The following is a 14,388-nucleotide window of genomic DNA, read 5'->3' as shown; positions in this document are numbered from 1 at the left end:
ATGACAAGTTTTCAGATACTCGTGTCTTGAATCTTGACCAATTCTATCACAGGCTGCCTTCATCATTCTTAAGTTAGCCATCACCACCAATTGACTAGATTTGGGACCATAGAGTTTGTCAGATGAAGCTCTACTGAAATCGAGAGAAATTGAGCTGTGACACTGCCTTGATCCCAAAAGTCTGAAACTCTGCCACTCAGGACATCATGGGTCTTCCTGGCCCACCGATCACATATTCTCTTCTCCAAATACACTGCTTAACAGACTCAGAAACTTATTTTACTATAATCATATTATCAGTACATGACACGCGCATAGTAGCATCAAACGATTCTACGAAAATAAAAAAGAAAACATGAAAGAAACCAGAACGTGGGAACAAGCAGAAATGACGAGAGAAGTCCAACGAGACATTTGAAACTATTACATGGGGAAATCAAAAGAGCCCTTGTTGCTAAACTTGAAGCGTTGATACGGGTCTCACATTATATGGCCTCCATACCTTCGTGCAGCCTCCCTGCTGTCAACGGCTGATGAGTAATCTCCTGTTTTGACTGGTTGAGGTGCTGCTGACAAGCTACCATACTTCCGTCGAGCCTCTCTGCTGTCTATAGTTGGTGACTTCTCTAGTTTTGGCGCGATTGGAGTTGGTACTGTAAACCGACGTGCTTGGGACGTCGTGACAGAACTAGGATTAGTTGCCTCCTTCAAGTACTCAATGGCAGTACCTATATCATTTGTTGGTCTGCTAAGTGGGGTGTTGGGATTTGGTGGCGTTGCCCAACCTGCACGGCTGGGCCTAGTCCATCCACTTGTGGTGTTCATTGGTGGGTCCTGATAATCATTTGGTTCGAACTGATTCCTTCCTCGTGAAGCATCGAAATATGGATCTCGTATAGTGTTAACACTCGGCTTATTCCATGTGTATGAGCTATTATCACCGTGCCCACCATAGCCGTTCGTCCCACCATAACCATCAGAATTAGGCTTCTGTCCCCAGTGCATGCTACTTACAAGATTTGTCCTACTTGGTCGACTTGCTTCTGCTTGGACTTTGCCGAAAAAATCATCAACTTTTGATGGTCGGTCACGAGATGGACTTACGGGCCTATTCCATCCATTGTTAGGAACTCCATAATCTCTCCTTACTCCCATTTCTGTAGGAGAGCCACTTGCATATATAGTCGTCCCTTGAGGCACGTGAACTTGTTCTACAAAGGTTTCAGTTTTGGTAACAAACCCTTCCATGTTATGGTTTCCATCACACGCAATGAGTGGCCTTTTTCTACCGTAAGCATCAATGATGACAGGCCTGCATACGTGATCCTGATAGCCCTCACCATTGTTGGCAAAGCCTGTTTTTCCCCATCCATGTGAGTGCGGTTCAACACCATTATGTGACCCCTCCCATACTTCATACCTTGTGTTTTCCTGAGGCTTGTACCCTCCGCTCGTGTAAGTGTAGGAAGCCATTAATTAATTGTTCTAGGCTTCTATTCTTAAAGAACTCACACTTTCTTCTTATGGAGATAAAGATGCCAAGCTTCTCCTTATATAAGACTCTCAACTATAGAATGGAACAGAAAATTTCCTTTTAGTGCCCCACCCAACAAATGGTGTATAAAAGTTTTGGAGGGATCAAATTCCATTCTTTGCTTAGCAAACACGACGTTGTTATTTTTTATGTGAGTGTCACATTGAAGATAGAAGAGAATCTACATTTATCTTCTAAAGAGCATAAAGAGAAAAGCATTGGAGAATTTCTGACTTTATTCAAAGAAAGGATGTGAATTCCTCATAGTGCTTCTGTGGACACAGATATTGAGAAGGGAGAATCAGAAGAGGTTAGCAATATTGCAAGTTGTGGCAAGTAGGAGTTTTTTTTTGTGGGGGGCACCTAGTTGCTGAATTAAGACAATAAGAAGCTAACAAATACACTAAAAGATGGTCTTTATGGGGAAAGTTGCACCCACATCTTTTGGGATTATAACACCAACATGCTCTGCGGCTGACGTCCGCGATGGCCCACTTTGGTGGCTTTCACTCTGATAACTTTCTTTTGTGATTTGTTACATTGACAATGATACAATGCATCTCATGCATCATGATATGATGAATCTTATTCTCTAACAGCTGGCTTCTTTTTGGGCCCCAGGTAACTCTTTCCCCATGTTGCTCTGTGTAGGCAACGATATAAGGAAATATGAACCTTTGAAGGATCAGGTGTGGACTATAGCACTGATGTAACTAAACCCAAGTCGGATTTGTGTAAGTTGAATATGTCATGAAAAATGCACACTGAAATGGGATGATTGGTGGGGGAATTTCATAGTTCCTTATCATGTGGAGCTATATCACAAGCATAGGTGATACATTGTGCATCAAAACCATATAGAAAGACTCAAACTGGCACCATGACCTTGTCAAGTACGCAATAAACAAACAACATGTGAGTCCTTTTCTTGCCTAAACACTTGACCCAGGGACACAACTGTGGGCGTGGGAAGTCCTCAATATAACATGTCAAGCATCGTATTGGGTAGCAGCGCATACTCGGACCATTCAAGGCTTTTTCTAGTTGGACCACGACCAGGTGTACTGTCTAGTCCTTCCGATTCCAAATACTGACATCTAACAACAATTGGGTTGGACAGCCAGGGATTTAAGGCGATTATTTGTATGGGAGTTGCAACTCCTGGGAGTACACTTTCCAAATCAATGTGGAAGCTGAATTGAGTCATGAATGTTACACCTCAAACTCCATCTTCCAAACATGCCCCTAATTATCATTCATATTAATTGATATGTTGTTGAACCATTTGCAATAAGTTCTGTCCTTCCATGGCTAGTGATGTGGCAGTCTTATGATCCTAAAAAAGAAAAAATAGGAAAAAGCTGGAATGACACAAACAGACACAAAGGTCATAAAAATGATGTGGTGGGGTGTACATAACCGTAGATCCTTTTTTACTTGTATCTCGAGAAAAAGCATCTACGGTAATGTGCGCAACACCACATCATTTTGGCACCTTTCTGTCTCCGTTTGTGTCACCCCAGCAAGACTCTCATAAATTTGATCTATAAGTAATGCTTATTGTTGTAACCGTTTCATTTAAATGAAGTACATTTAATGATAATAATTTGGCCACCCAAGGATTTATCTCGACTTGCTTGGTATGTGTGGTTAGTTGCCTCACCCCGCTACTAGTAGGGCCAACGGTAAGGACAACCCATCATCAATAATAATAAGAAGAAAAATGATAAGCTGATTCCCCCTCTATTCTCCTGATTGATGTGGTATGTGCATAAAATCATAGATTTCCTCGGGATACAAAATTGTACATCTCCTAAATGTGTAATTGTGTATCCCGAGAAAATCTATGATTCTATGCACATACAAGGTCAGATTATATCATAGGGGGAGTCAGAAAATAATGACTCAAAATTGTACTCCATTTTTTTTTTTTTTTTTTGGATTTATTATCTCCCTGAAGAATGAAATGAATTTGACATACCTCCCTAATTTTAAGACAATTGGAGGTGCCTCCTCTTCTTTAAAAGTTTGGATTGTGTACTTCTGGGAGATGGTTATTAACTTTTTTCAGATCCTGTGACCATGAATATATGGAGCCCACCTAAACAGGGTCGTGATTGCAATATTTATAAGGAACAACTACTCAAATTGAGTTCAAGCTAACTTTTGTTTTTTTTTTTTAGTGTTTGTCGATTACTCTAGAATCATTTTAAAGATAATATATTGGATCTTCACTATTTTAATTCCTCAAAATTCAGTTACAAAATTTAGTGAATCAAAATGGTTGGATTTGCAAATTGATTAGATTCACTCTAATACAAACGTGCGACAAATTGATTCGCTTAGTAATGATTCAATCTATTAAGGCCGAAATTAGATTTCACACGATGTGAAAAGGAGATGAGAATTGAGCAGCTAAGAAACCTGTCTTTTGACCTTTTGACCTTTTGATTAGGTAGGTGGGAGGGAGTGGGCTGCACAATTTTATCTTATTTTTTTAGTTAGAGACGTGAGAGAGGGTTCTTAGACTCGTGTGCTAGAGTGACTGTTTTTCACATTGCGCGGACATGAAGATGTGCATAGAACCATAGATGCTCCTCACTCGTATCTCGAGGAAACCTCTATGGTATAGCATTTTCCAGATTTTCTTGATATAATAGAGTAAATACTACCTGACCATACTGCTATGATGGCTGCTTCAAAGTTATGGAGGAACCCTACCCTTTATCTGACATGACACGTGGTTCCTCGAACTTTTGGTGATATCTTTATGTCTTCAAATTGGTGATGACATGGACCTTGAATTTGGTCTTCTCTCATCAACCAAAGAAAAATGATCCAGAAATCTTTGATTTTTTTTCTTTCCGAAATCCATCATCTTTAAACTCTTGGATATAATGATGATGATGACGATGGTGTTGATGTTAATGTAGGTGTCTTCCTAGTCAAGCTATTTTTCTAAAATTTCTACCTTACTTTATTTTTGGTTAATTGATATTTTAAAATCCTTAATGCAACATACCAGAGAATTTTTCGGGGAAAAAAACCAATTTTTTTTATAGAAAGAAAATAATTTTTTTTAATAAATTAACATTTTATCCAATTGAAGAAGTTGCAATTGGTGGATTTTTTTTTTTTAAGGTAAGGTTTTTGGGCAAAGAAAAATACTTTATTTACTAATTTAGTAAGGAAAGTTTCCTAACTGCATCATCTTATGTCATCCTTAAACATTATCCGATGTCACATGAATGTAGAGGACAAAATTCAATGAACTTTGAAAAAAAACATATTTAAAAAAAAAGATAAATTTTCATTGCTGAATTTTAATTTTAAATTTGAGAGTTCATAACTTTCCATTTTTTAACAATTTGGCTCAAACTCAAAAAAAGATTTTTCTTTTGAATTCAAGTTTTTTTTTATAAAATCTACAGGATTGTAGTATTGGATTATCAATGTGGTTATCCATGTGGACTCAACGACTCTTGGTAAGATTGAAAATCTTACTAAATTATTGAGACTAGCCTTGTTATTTAGCAAAAAGTTGAAGTTCAATTAATTGATTATTTTTTTGATAGATAAATTATTTATTAAGAGAAAAATAAAATAAAAAAACAAGTCGTACGGAGACGGGAGACCTATTTACAAAATAAAAATACAAAGACAATAAAACGAATAAAGACAAACAACACAAATTCAACTATAAAAGAACTCTCATGTGAACACAGAGTCTTCAAACAAAGAAAACATCTCAAATTCTTTGAAAGATTAAAACCCAACTATTTTGATTAATTTACTCGCTTGTAATTACAACCATAAAACGTGGTGTCTCATCCCTTCTCGCCTCTGAAGAAAAGATAACAAAGTGGACTTGTCAAGTCCTGTAATCTTAGGTGCACCAACCCTTTTAATTAGTTTAAAATTATTTATTAATAATTGTTTGTGTTCAATAATTACAATTTTATAATTATAAGGCAGAGTAATAAATGATTACTAATAAGAGTCTCGATCCAAAATGGTGTCACATTCGAATAGCAACATATGATGTCTATGTGACATGTTTTGATTGTAGATTGAGTGCATTGGACTCCATGTCAGGTAGAAATGGCTCGGTTAAGTGTCTGATGTGTTTTAAATTCCAGTCGAAAAATGCCACATAGACATTGTTCCTATCTCTATCGAAAAAGGGACACCTTACTTGATCGCAGTAATAACAATTTTTTTTACAAAGTAATCATTTTATATTAAAGTAATCCCTTGAGTTTTAAATTTGGTCAATATTTCAAATTCCTGACGAGAATCATCTTGGATCTTGGACAACTCAATTGAAGGACGATTCACAATGACTATCTAGATCGATGCACAAGTTTTTCCGTAAGTTTAAAAACCTAAGGGTACCTCATATGTTTATAAAACCACCATGGCGTAATATTTAAAGAGATATTTTTCAAACATGCACAACTTATGACAAAATTTTGGCTTCGATACACTATTCATTTTAATTCTCAAAACATGTTTTTCTACTGAATTCGTCACTTTTATAATCAACAAATTGGTTGATAAATTACCAACGGAATTGTTGATTTTTTATCAGTGAATTCGTTAATTATAAAAATGACAAATTCACTGGAAAAATATGTTAGAATTTTGTCATATTAAGGAAATGGTGATTCACCCATACTTAAAATAGAGATGTTCTCTTGCCACCCCAACTTTTACTAAGATTACCCCAATTTATTTAATATTAGACATATATCAGGGTGCTCTTAGTAGAAGCTCTCTTTAATTAATTATTAGTTTGATCGAAAATATGGTTGCGGTTGCCATATACAGTGAGACACGCACACTAAGACGCCGCGGACCAAACACCCATACCTTTTGTATCTCTTCTGTTATTCTGTTCCCATGCACTTATTTCCTTACAACGGTCCAAATTAGTTTTAGTTTTATGGGAACACAAAATCTTTGTGTCAGCCTCCTCCGTACCCATTCCTTGATAATTTATAGCCACTAGATCCAAGCATTTTCTAGGGTTTGAATTTTAGCCTTCATATTTGGTGGGACATTATTTTAGGGCTTATACCATTGTTTTAGGGCTTATATGATAGTAGATAAAATATTTTCTAAGAAAAAATTAATCTCTCTCAAAATCAAGGAAAAATAAATTTCTTGAAAAAATGAATTATCTGTCAATTTCATTGCACTTGCAAAATATCTATAGTTGCATGTCCTCACCCAATGGAAGTTTTCTAACGTGAAACAATGTAAGTCAAGTGACATCCAATTTCAAACACAATCAACACTACATATATACTTTTGATATTAGAATTTGAATAATATTACATTAATTCTAAAAAAGGACACTCAAAATACTCAACTGATGTGGTATGTGCACATAACCATATATTTTTTTTCTAGGTATCCCGAAAAAAAAAAAATCTATGGTTCTGTGCGCATGCCACGTCATTTGAGTGTATTTAAGTATATTCTTTTTTAGTCAGTTTAGCATGGCTCTAAGAATTTTTCATCAGGTATTTTAAACTGACTTCCTTTGACACAGCACTCAACATTGTGATGATGTGACAGCACATAGAGAACCGCATTTTTTTCCTTGTGACACAAGAAAAAAAAATCAACGGTTCTCTTCACATTACCACATCAGCGCAGTGTCGGAGAAAGTTAGTTCAACATTTACATTTTCCATTAGTTACAAATCACCCATCAATATTCAATAGGTCAAAAATTCATGGATATTTTATAAGAACAATAATTCAAAAAGTCATGTGGCATTATAATGCTAGTGTGTTTTTTATAATGAAAGTGCTGAAGTGAAAAAGAAATTCCCAACTTTTCACATTACGCCCAAGTATCTATGATTTTATCAGTACCTCCTCCACATCAGCATAGTGTGAAATATAGTGAATTTTGTTGTTACTGTAGCACGAATCTTGTCATAAAGATTTATGTGCCTTAGGTGTCCATCAAATCTTAAAAAAGAGATTTACCCGAAAGGTCTAACTGATGCATTTTTATTACAAAAACTCTCTTGGAGTTGACAACTCATGTTTGTTACCAACGACAAACCTTGTAGTAGCAACCCACGTCATAAAATTCAAATTGATGGGGTTAATTTGTTATTTAACAAACTTTAGAGTGACTTTTAACAGCATTAATTTGTAACATCCAAAAACACAATCTGATTCCACAAGACTATAAAGGAAAAAAATTCTAAGAACTCTGGAAAAAAAATTAAAAAGAAAAAAATTAGGTTTCACTGTTGAATTTTAGTTACGAAATCTAGAAGATTGTGATGTTTGATAATCTATGTTGGCTCAACGACTCTTAGTAAGATTTGAAATCTCACTCAGTAGATTGGTCATGTTAGCATGTTCATTAAGTAAGGTTTGTTCAGTAATAAATTTGACAAAGTAAGGGAGTTTTTGTAATAAAATTACAACAGATATGTCTACCCAGTAAATCAAATCTCTCATTTAAAAACTGTCCAGGAGGATAAGAATTATAACTTAAAAGAAGCTGACTTGTGACCTTCTTTGAACTATTAAAAACACGTATTTAATGCGGTTTGAATTTTCCAACCTAACCCTTTCACACTCTTAAATCAAATCTCATCCCCCTCAATTTATACGTCTTTCTCACTTCTCTCAATCTCTCTATTTATATAGAACCATTTTTTCCTCTGTTTCTGTCTCAAATCTCAAATATTCAGTCTTGATTTTGTGGATTTTGATCCAAATTAGTTGTGATTTAGAGAAAATGGAGACAACATTGAAACCAAACGGGAATGAATCTGGAGTGGGGATTGAAAGTAGGGGGAGCGAAGTTAGGGTTGCAAACCTTAAAACTGTGAAGTATTCAGAGTTGTTCCTTCGATTTCTTGCCCTTGTTACTACTTTGGTGGCCATTATTGTTTTTGGGGTGAGCAAGCAGACCAAAACTGTACCTGTTACTGTTTTTCCGAATTTGCCACCAATCAATATCGAAGCCAGTGCTAAGTGGCAATATTTATCTGCCTTCGTGTAAGATTCAACATTTCTTACTTTTTTTTCTGATATTATTTGTTTAATTTTTAGTTGGATGGCTAAAAAAAAATTATGATTTTCTTTTCTTCTTCTTTTTTGTTTTTTGTTTTTTTTTTAATAATTTCTTAGGTGTGCACATGTGAATCACACGAGGTTTAAACAATCCATTAGTTGCAACATTTCTTACTTATTTTTCTGATATTATTTGTTTCATTTTTAGTTGGATGACAAAAAAAAATTATGATTTTCTTTTCTTCTTCTTTTTTTGTTTAAAAAAATAAAAATAATTTCTTAGGTGTGCACGTGTGAATCACACGAGGTTTAAACAATCCATCAGTTGCAACACATGGTTTTTAATATGGTTTAATTTGTTTTGGAAAGAATTTTACTTGGAATTTTGATTATAAAAAAAAACTGTTCTTTTAAATAAATAAATAAACAAATAAACCAAGCAAATGAAATAAACTATATTATTACAAAATTGTTTACTTATTATTTATGTTTAGTGCATTTTAGTTCTAGAGAGCTTCCCTTGTCACACCAATTTTTACTAAGAGCGCCTCAAGATGTGTGTTAAATTATTCTTTAATATCACATGAATCAGAGTGTTATTAGTAAAGGTTGGTGTGGCAATAGAACGTCTCTAATTGTAGAGAAATGAGTCATGCTGGGATGATCTCAAGATTGGGCCTTATTGGCACATCTTGTCGGGGAAAGTGGATAAGATCCATAGATGTTTTTTCACTCGTATCCCAAGGAAAGACATGTATGGTTCCCGTCTATTTTCTCGTGAAGGGTGTACGTGTACGATGTGAGGTGCACTAATGCGCCCACTTCATCATTATTTCCGTTTTTCTATTTTCAGTAATTTAGCTATTAGTTAATGTTTAATAATTAGTTGGTGGTTGGTGGGTTTGAACTCGTCTCTTTATGTTAGACTCATGGACTTTATTAGCTTATCAAGCTGTCACCTTTTGGAGAAAAAACAAAACTTATTAATTACACAATTGCGTAATATTTGGAACTACATTCTAGTTTATTAATATGATGCAAATATTAAATTTAATAGCTCATATTAATTAATTTCAAGATAATTTATAATAATAATAATTATCAGACATCTTAAGAAGTTGTGAGTTATAAGGATGCTCAAAAATGCTTCATAGGGAGGCCGATATCTTCTAAAACTTCATTTTTTTTAAACATTATCTTTGAAGTTTATTATTTTACATTTATATATATATAATAATTAAAAAAGATACCTACAAAGGTCAGTATTCATGTGTTTTTTTTTTTTTTTTTCCATTGAAAGATAAATTAATAATAAATGCTTTGTGGAAACGCGTCAAATTTTTTACTATAGAGTCATTATAATCTGACTATCCTCATGGCACACTCAATCGACTCTCTTAACGTGATAAATTCATGAATGTAGATCTATACGTCTTGGGATACACGATTCTCCTCAGATACATTTTTTTTTATGGGAAAACTTAGTTTTTTATCCCGAGACGTACAGATCTACTATTTTCGAATTTGTCATGTCATGAGAGTCGATTGAGTGTGGCATGTGGGATAGTTCGATTATCATTATTCTTTATTATATTTAGACATAAAAATAAGTACACACGGTTGCGTCCCAAAAGTGCCACCTACATCATCTTGCATGACTATTTGACTTATAATTAAGTGATTGATCTGACACGTGTCCACCGAAATCTTCGTAAATGAATAACCTCTTGTGCTGATGAAAGATTTTGGTTCTTTATCTATATGTTAATGATCCCATTTTATAACCTATTTTAAATTTGAGAAAATATAAATAAAATGTATTTTGTATTTCATTATATATTAATATCGCTTAAATAACTAACAGTTTGATTCTATTATTAGGTACTTCATGGTGATAAACATCATAGCGTGTGTGTACGCAGCATTATCGCTGGTATTATCGATAGCAAATCGGGTGGGATCGAAGGGTTTGGGATTAACGCTAGTCGTCCTTGATTTGGTGATGGTGGGACTACTATTCTCAGCAAATGGAGCGGCGGCTGCCGTTGGCGTGATTGGCTACAAAGGAAACTCGCACGTGAGGTGGAACAAGGTGTGTGATGTATTCGGGTACTTCTGTAACCATGTAGCAGCGTCCATCGTACTGTCATTGATTGGGTCACTGATCTTCGTAGTGCTGATCGTGCTAGCCACGTTGCACCTCCACAAGAAATCTCACTAAACTTGTTTTGGATTTCGTTTGTTGTTATATCGCGTGAGATTGTTAAATGGGTAAACGTAATAACAGTGCCCTATAAGTACTTGAAGGCATTTCCAACCTCCACATGTATTCTACTTATGTTTGCGCATTGGACGTAGTGGTTAAGGCATTCCTATAAACAGAAGGGAGAGGTCTAGAATTCAAATCTCCTTGGCCAACATCACAAGGATTTATTTGGGGGAGATATGGTTCGTTACCTCACCCTTGCTAGTCGGGTATCTCGTCGTCATCAATATATATATACTCTCGCATGCCTTATTAGTTGAATTATGTCGACACTTTAGCATGTTTCGATCACATGGAAATTCACCAATATACAAAAGAGTAAGTTAGGACGCATAATACAATAGAGTAAGTCAAGAGACCACTTGATTTCGAACAAAGATCAAAATTAACGTACAAAAAAGTATATTAAGGATACCCAATACAATAGAGTAAGTCAAGAGACCACCTAATTTCGTACAAAAGACCAAAGGGAGCTAGCAAAACCTTATTGCTAGTTTTGACATTGATCCAACACTTTTGTTCAATCGGTTTCAAATCACCACTAAATAAGTTAAAAAATCACAAGCCACTTGAAAATAATAATAATCTCTATTACTATAATGAGAGAAGGTGGATTGAATTGCTTGAACATTGGAATATTTGAACTAATTATAATCATGGTCATTTTTATCAAAATCAAGAAAATTGCAATCATATATTCTTAGTTTGTACTATATGTTTTAGTATTATAATGAGGGATTTTCTTAAATGTTAAAATGCATTAAATACAACTTAGGAATAAGCAATTTGGAATATTTTTTATAAAAGAAAAAAAAAATTGAGGGCAATTTTGGTATAAATATCAAATATCAAAGTGTATTTAATACACTTTAACATGTATCCTAGAGCATCTCCAAGGGACTCTTTAAAGTCTGTTCTCTTTATTTTAAAGAGTGAAAATTGAAAAAATTATTTCCGAGAAATTTTTTAAAAGTAAATGTTAAAATAAAGTGGGGGTTTCCACCCTCTAAATGTTGGGAGCCTCCAAAATGACTTATATTAAAGTATAAAAAAAAATATTTTGAAAAACATTTTTATTCCAACTTAGTAAGATTTCAAATCTTACTATAGTTGTTAGCCCCACATGGATTATCATATTCGCAATTCAGCACAACATCCTTCAAGATTTCATTGAAAAATTCATATTCAAAACAAACAAATAAAAAATAAAATATATTTTTAGAACTTGATCCAAGTGTTGAAAATGAACAATTACCGAACTCCCACAACTTAAAATTAAATTTTAACATTGAAAAATAATGTTTTTTTTAAAAAAAAATTCTTAAAATTTCATTTTCTACAAGTTTGTGGTATTGAATCATATTTTTAGATTTCAAGATGTGAGTTCACGGCGTTTAGTAGGATTTAAATAGATTTTAATAAATATTTGTTTGTAAAATAAAATAATATTAAATATTAAGAATAGATAAAGAATAATTGAGTCTATTTGCCATCAAATTTTATATTATCTAAAATAATTTTTATAATTTTTTTACAAAAGATCTTTTTTATTTTAAGAATAATGATGAATGCACCCAGTTTTGGTACGCGATTGGGTACGCAACTGATGTGGCAAAGGCACAGAATCACAGATCTTTTTCTTGTGTATCCCAAGGAAAATCATCTATGCTTCTATGCCCTTACCAGATCGTGCATGCATCACAACTCTTATTTTAAAGAACAATGTTGGAGATGATTGTAAGTCAAGATTTAAAGTGCATTAAATACGCATTGGGATCTGATTTTTGTACCGAAACTGCCCTCAATTTTTTTCCAAAAATACCCCCAGGTGCTTGTTCGCAAGGTGAAAATTTAACGAGACCCTTCAACTATTACACACGTATTTATTGTTGTTCGAATTTCCAACCTAATTCTAGAACGGTTGGGGTCTAAGAGTTCTTCCTTCAATTTATTGCCCTTTTACTACTTTGGCGGCCATAATTGTTATGGGGTCGGCAAGCAGACAAAAAAAATTGAAAATTAATTGTACATGTTATTGTTCTTCTGAATTTGGTGCCATTAAATGCCGAAAACACTCCTAAGTGGCCAATATTTATCTGCCTTCGTGTAAGATTCATTATTCATTATTTTTTCATAATATTGTTTTATTTATTTTTGTTTAATTTTTATGTCGTGATAATATGACTTGCCAGGTTGCATACTCAATCGACTCCCTGACGTGGACAAATTCAAGAACGGTAGATCTGTAACCTCAGGATACACTTTTTATGGGGAAGTGCAATTGTATATCCTGAGGTGTACAGATATACGGTCCCAAACTGGCAATAGTTACAACACATGTTGGTGGTGGTTTTTATTGTTTTGAAATTTTGATCAAAACCATTCTTTTTTTTTTAAATAATAACAAATAAGAATAAGTTAAGCACATGAAATAAAGTAATAAACTATATTATTACACAATTGTTTACTCATTGTTTCTACAATTGAGCCCCAAAGATGTGTGCTAAATTCTTCTTCTATAATATCACAAGAATTGGGTTGCTATCAGTAAAAGTTGGTGTGGCAATAGAATGTCTCGAGTTTTATTATCTATAACTATACTCAACTTCTTTTCCATTTTCTGTTTTCAACGAGTTTGGTATTAGTTAGTGATTAATAATTAGTCAACGAAGGTGGGTTTTCCATCCATGTTATTATTTAACTTCCAAGGACTTTAATAGCTTATTTAAGTGGGTACCATAGGAAACAGATATATTAAACTTATTAATTACACATTTGCCTACTATGTATCCTTAGCACATTCTAGTTTACTAGTATGACTCAAATATTGAGTTAAATTATTTATATTATTTAATTTCTAATCAATTTATAATAACTAGAAGGTAGCATGTGCAAACGCTCATATATCAAATTGATTTATTTGTAATTTAAATTAATGATCGAAGGGTTTTTTTTTGTAAATTAGATAGTAAATATATATATATATATATATGCTCATTCCAAAACTTCTAACCCCATAAAAAATGATTTACAAAAAATGGACGGTCCACGATTTTTCAACTTGTAAATATGGGGTTAGAAAATTTGGAATGGGCTGATTTTTGGTGAGGATGATCTCTATGGTTAGAAGATCATCCTTACCAAAAATCAGTACATTCCAAAACTTTTAACTCATGTAGGATAAAACACGTTTGGCAAAGCGTAGGGTAAATAGTAGGGTGGCAAACTTTTTGGCAAAACATTTTTCAAAACATGAGTTAGAAGTTTTGGAATGGGCTGATTTTTGGTGAGGATGATCTCTACGGTGAGGAGATCATCCTCACCAAAAATCAGCCCATTCCAAAACTTCTAACTCATGTTTACAAGTTGAAAAATCGTGGACCGTCCATTTTTTGAAAACTGTTTTTGATGGAGTTAGAAGTTTTGGAATGGGCTGATTTTTGGTGATGATGATCTCCTCACCGTAGAGATCATCCTCACAAAAAATCAGCCCATTCCAAAACTTCTAACTCATGTTTCGAAAAGTGTTTTGCCAAAAA

The 14,388-nt window shown here is 33.9% G+C and overlaps 1 protein-coding gene across 1 annotated transcript; it reads left to right on the top strand.

The window, feature by feature from the left end:
• Window positions 1-8,182: 8,182 nt before the first annotated feature.
• On the top strand, window positions 8,183-11,001 carry LOC147402394 (CASP-like protein 1E2). Its single transcript, XM_086444038.1, has 2 exons — window positions 8,183-8,568; window positions 10,465-11,001. Exons 1-2 carry the CDS (start codon window positions 8,306-8,308, stop codon window positions 10,802-10,804), a joined length of 603 nt encoding a protein of 200 aa, XP_086300164.1. The 5' UTR covers window positions 8,183-8,305; the 3' UTR covers window positions 10,805-11,001.
• Window positions 11,002-14,388: the final 3,387 nt, after the last annotated feature.

Source organism: Akebia trifoliata, chromosome 5, assembly GCF_017979445.1.
Source record: "Akebia trifoliata isolate Shusen 1 chromosome 5, ASM1797944v1, whole genome shotgun sequence".
NCBI classification, from domain to species: Eukaryota; Viridiplantae; Streptophyta; class Magnoliopsida; order Ranunculales; family Lardizabalaceae; genus Akebia; species Akebia trifoliata.
The sequence above is the reverse complement of the archived record's forward strand: the minus strand, read 5'-3'. Positions and strand labels throughout refer to the sequence as shown.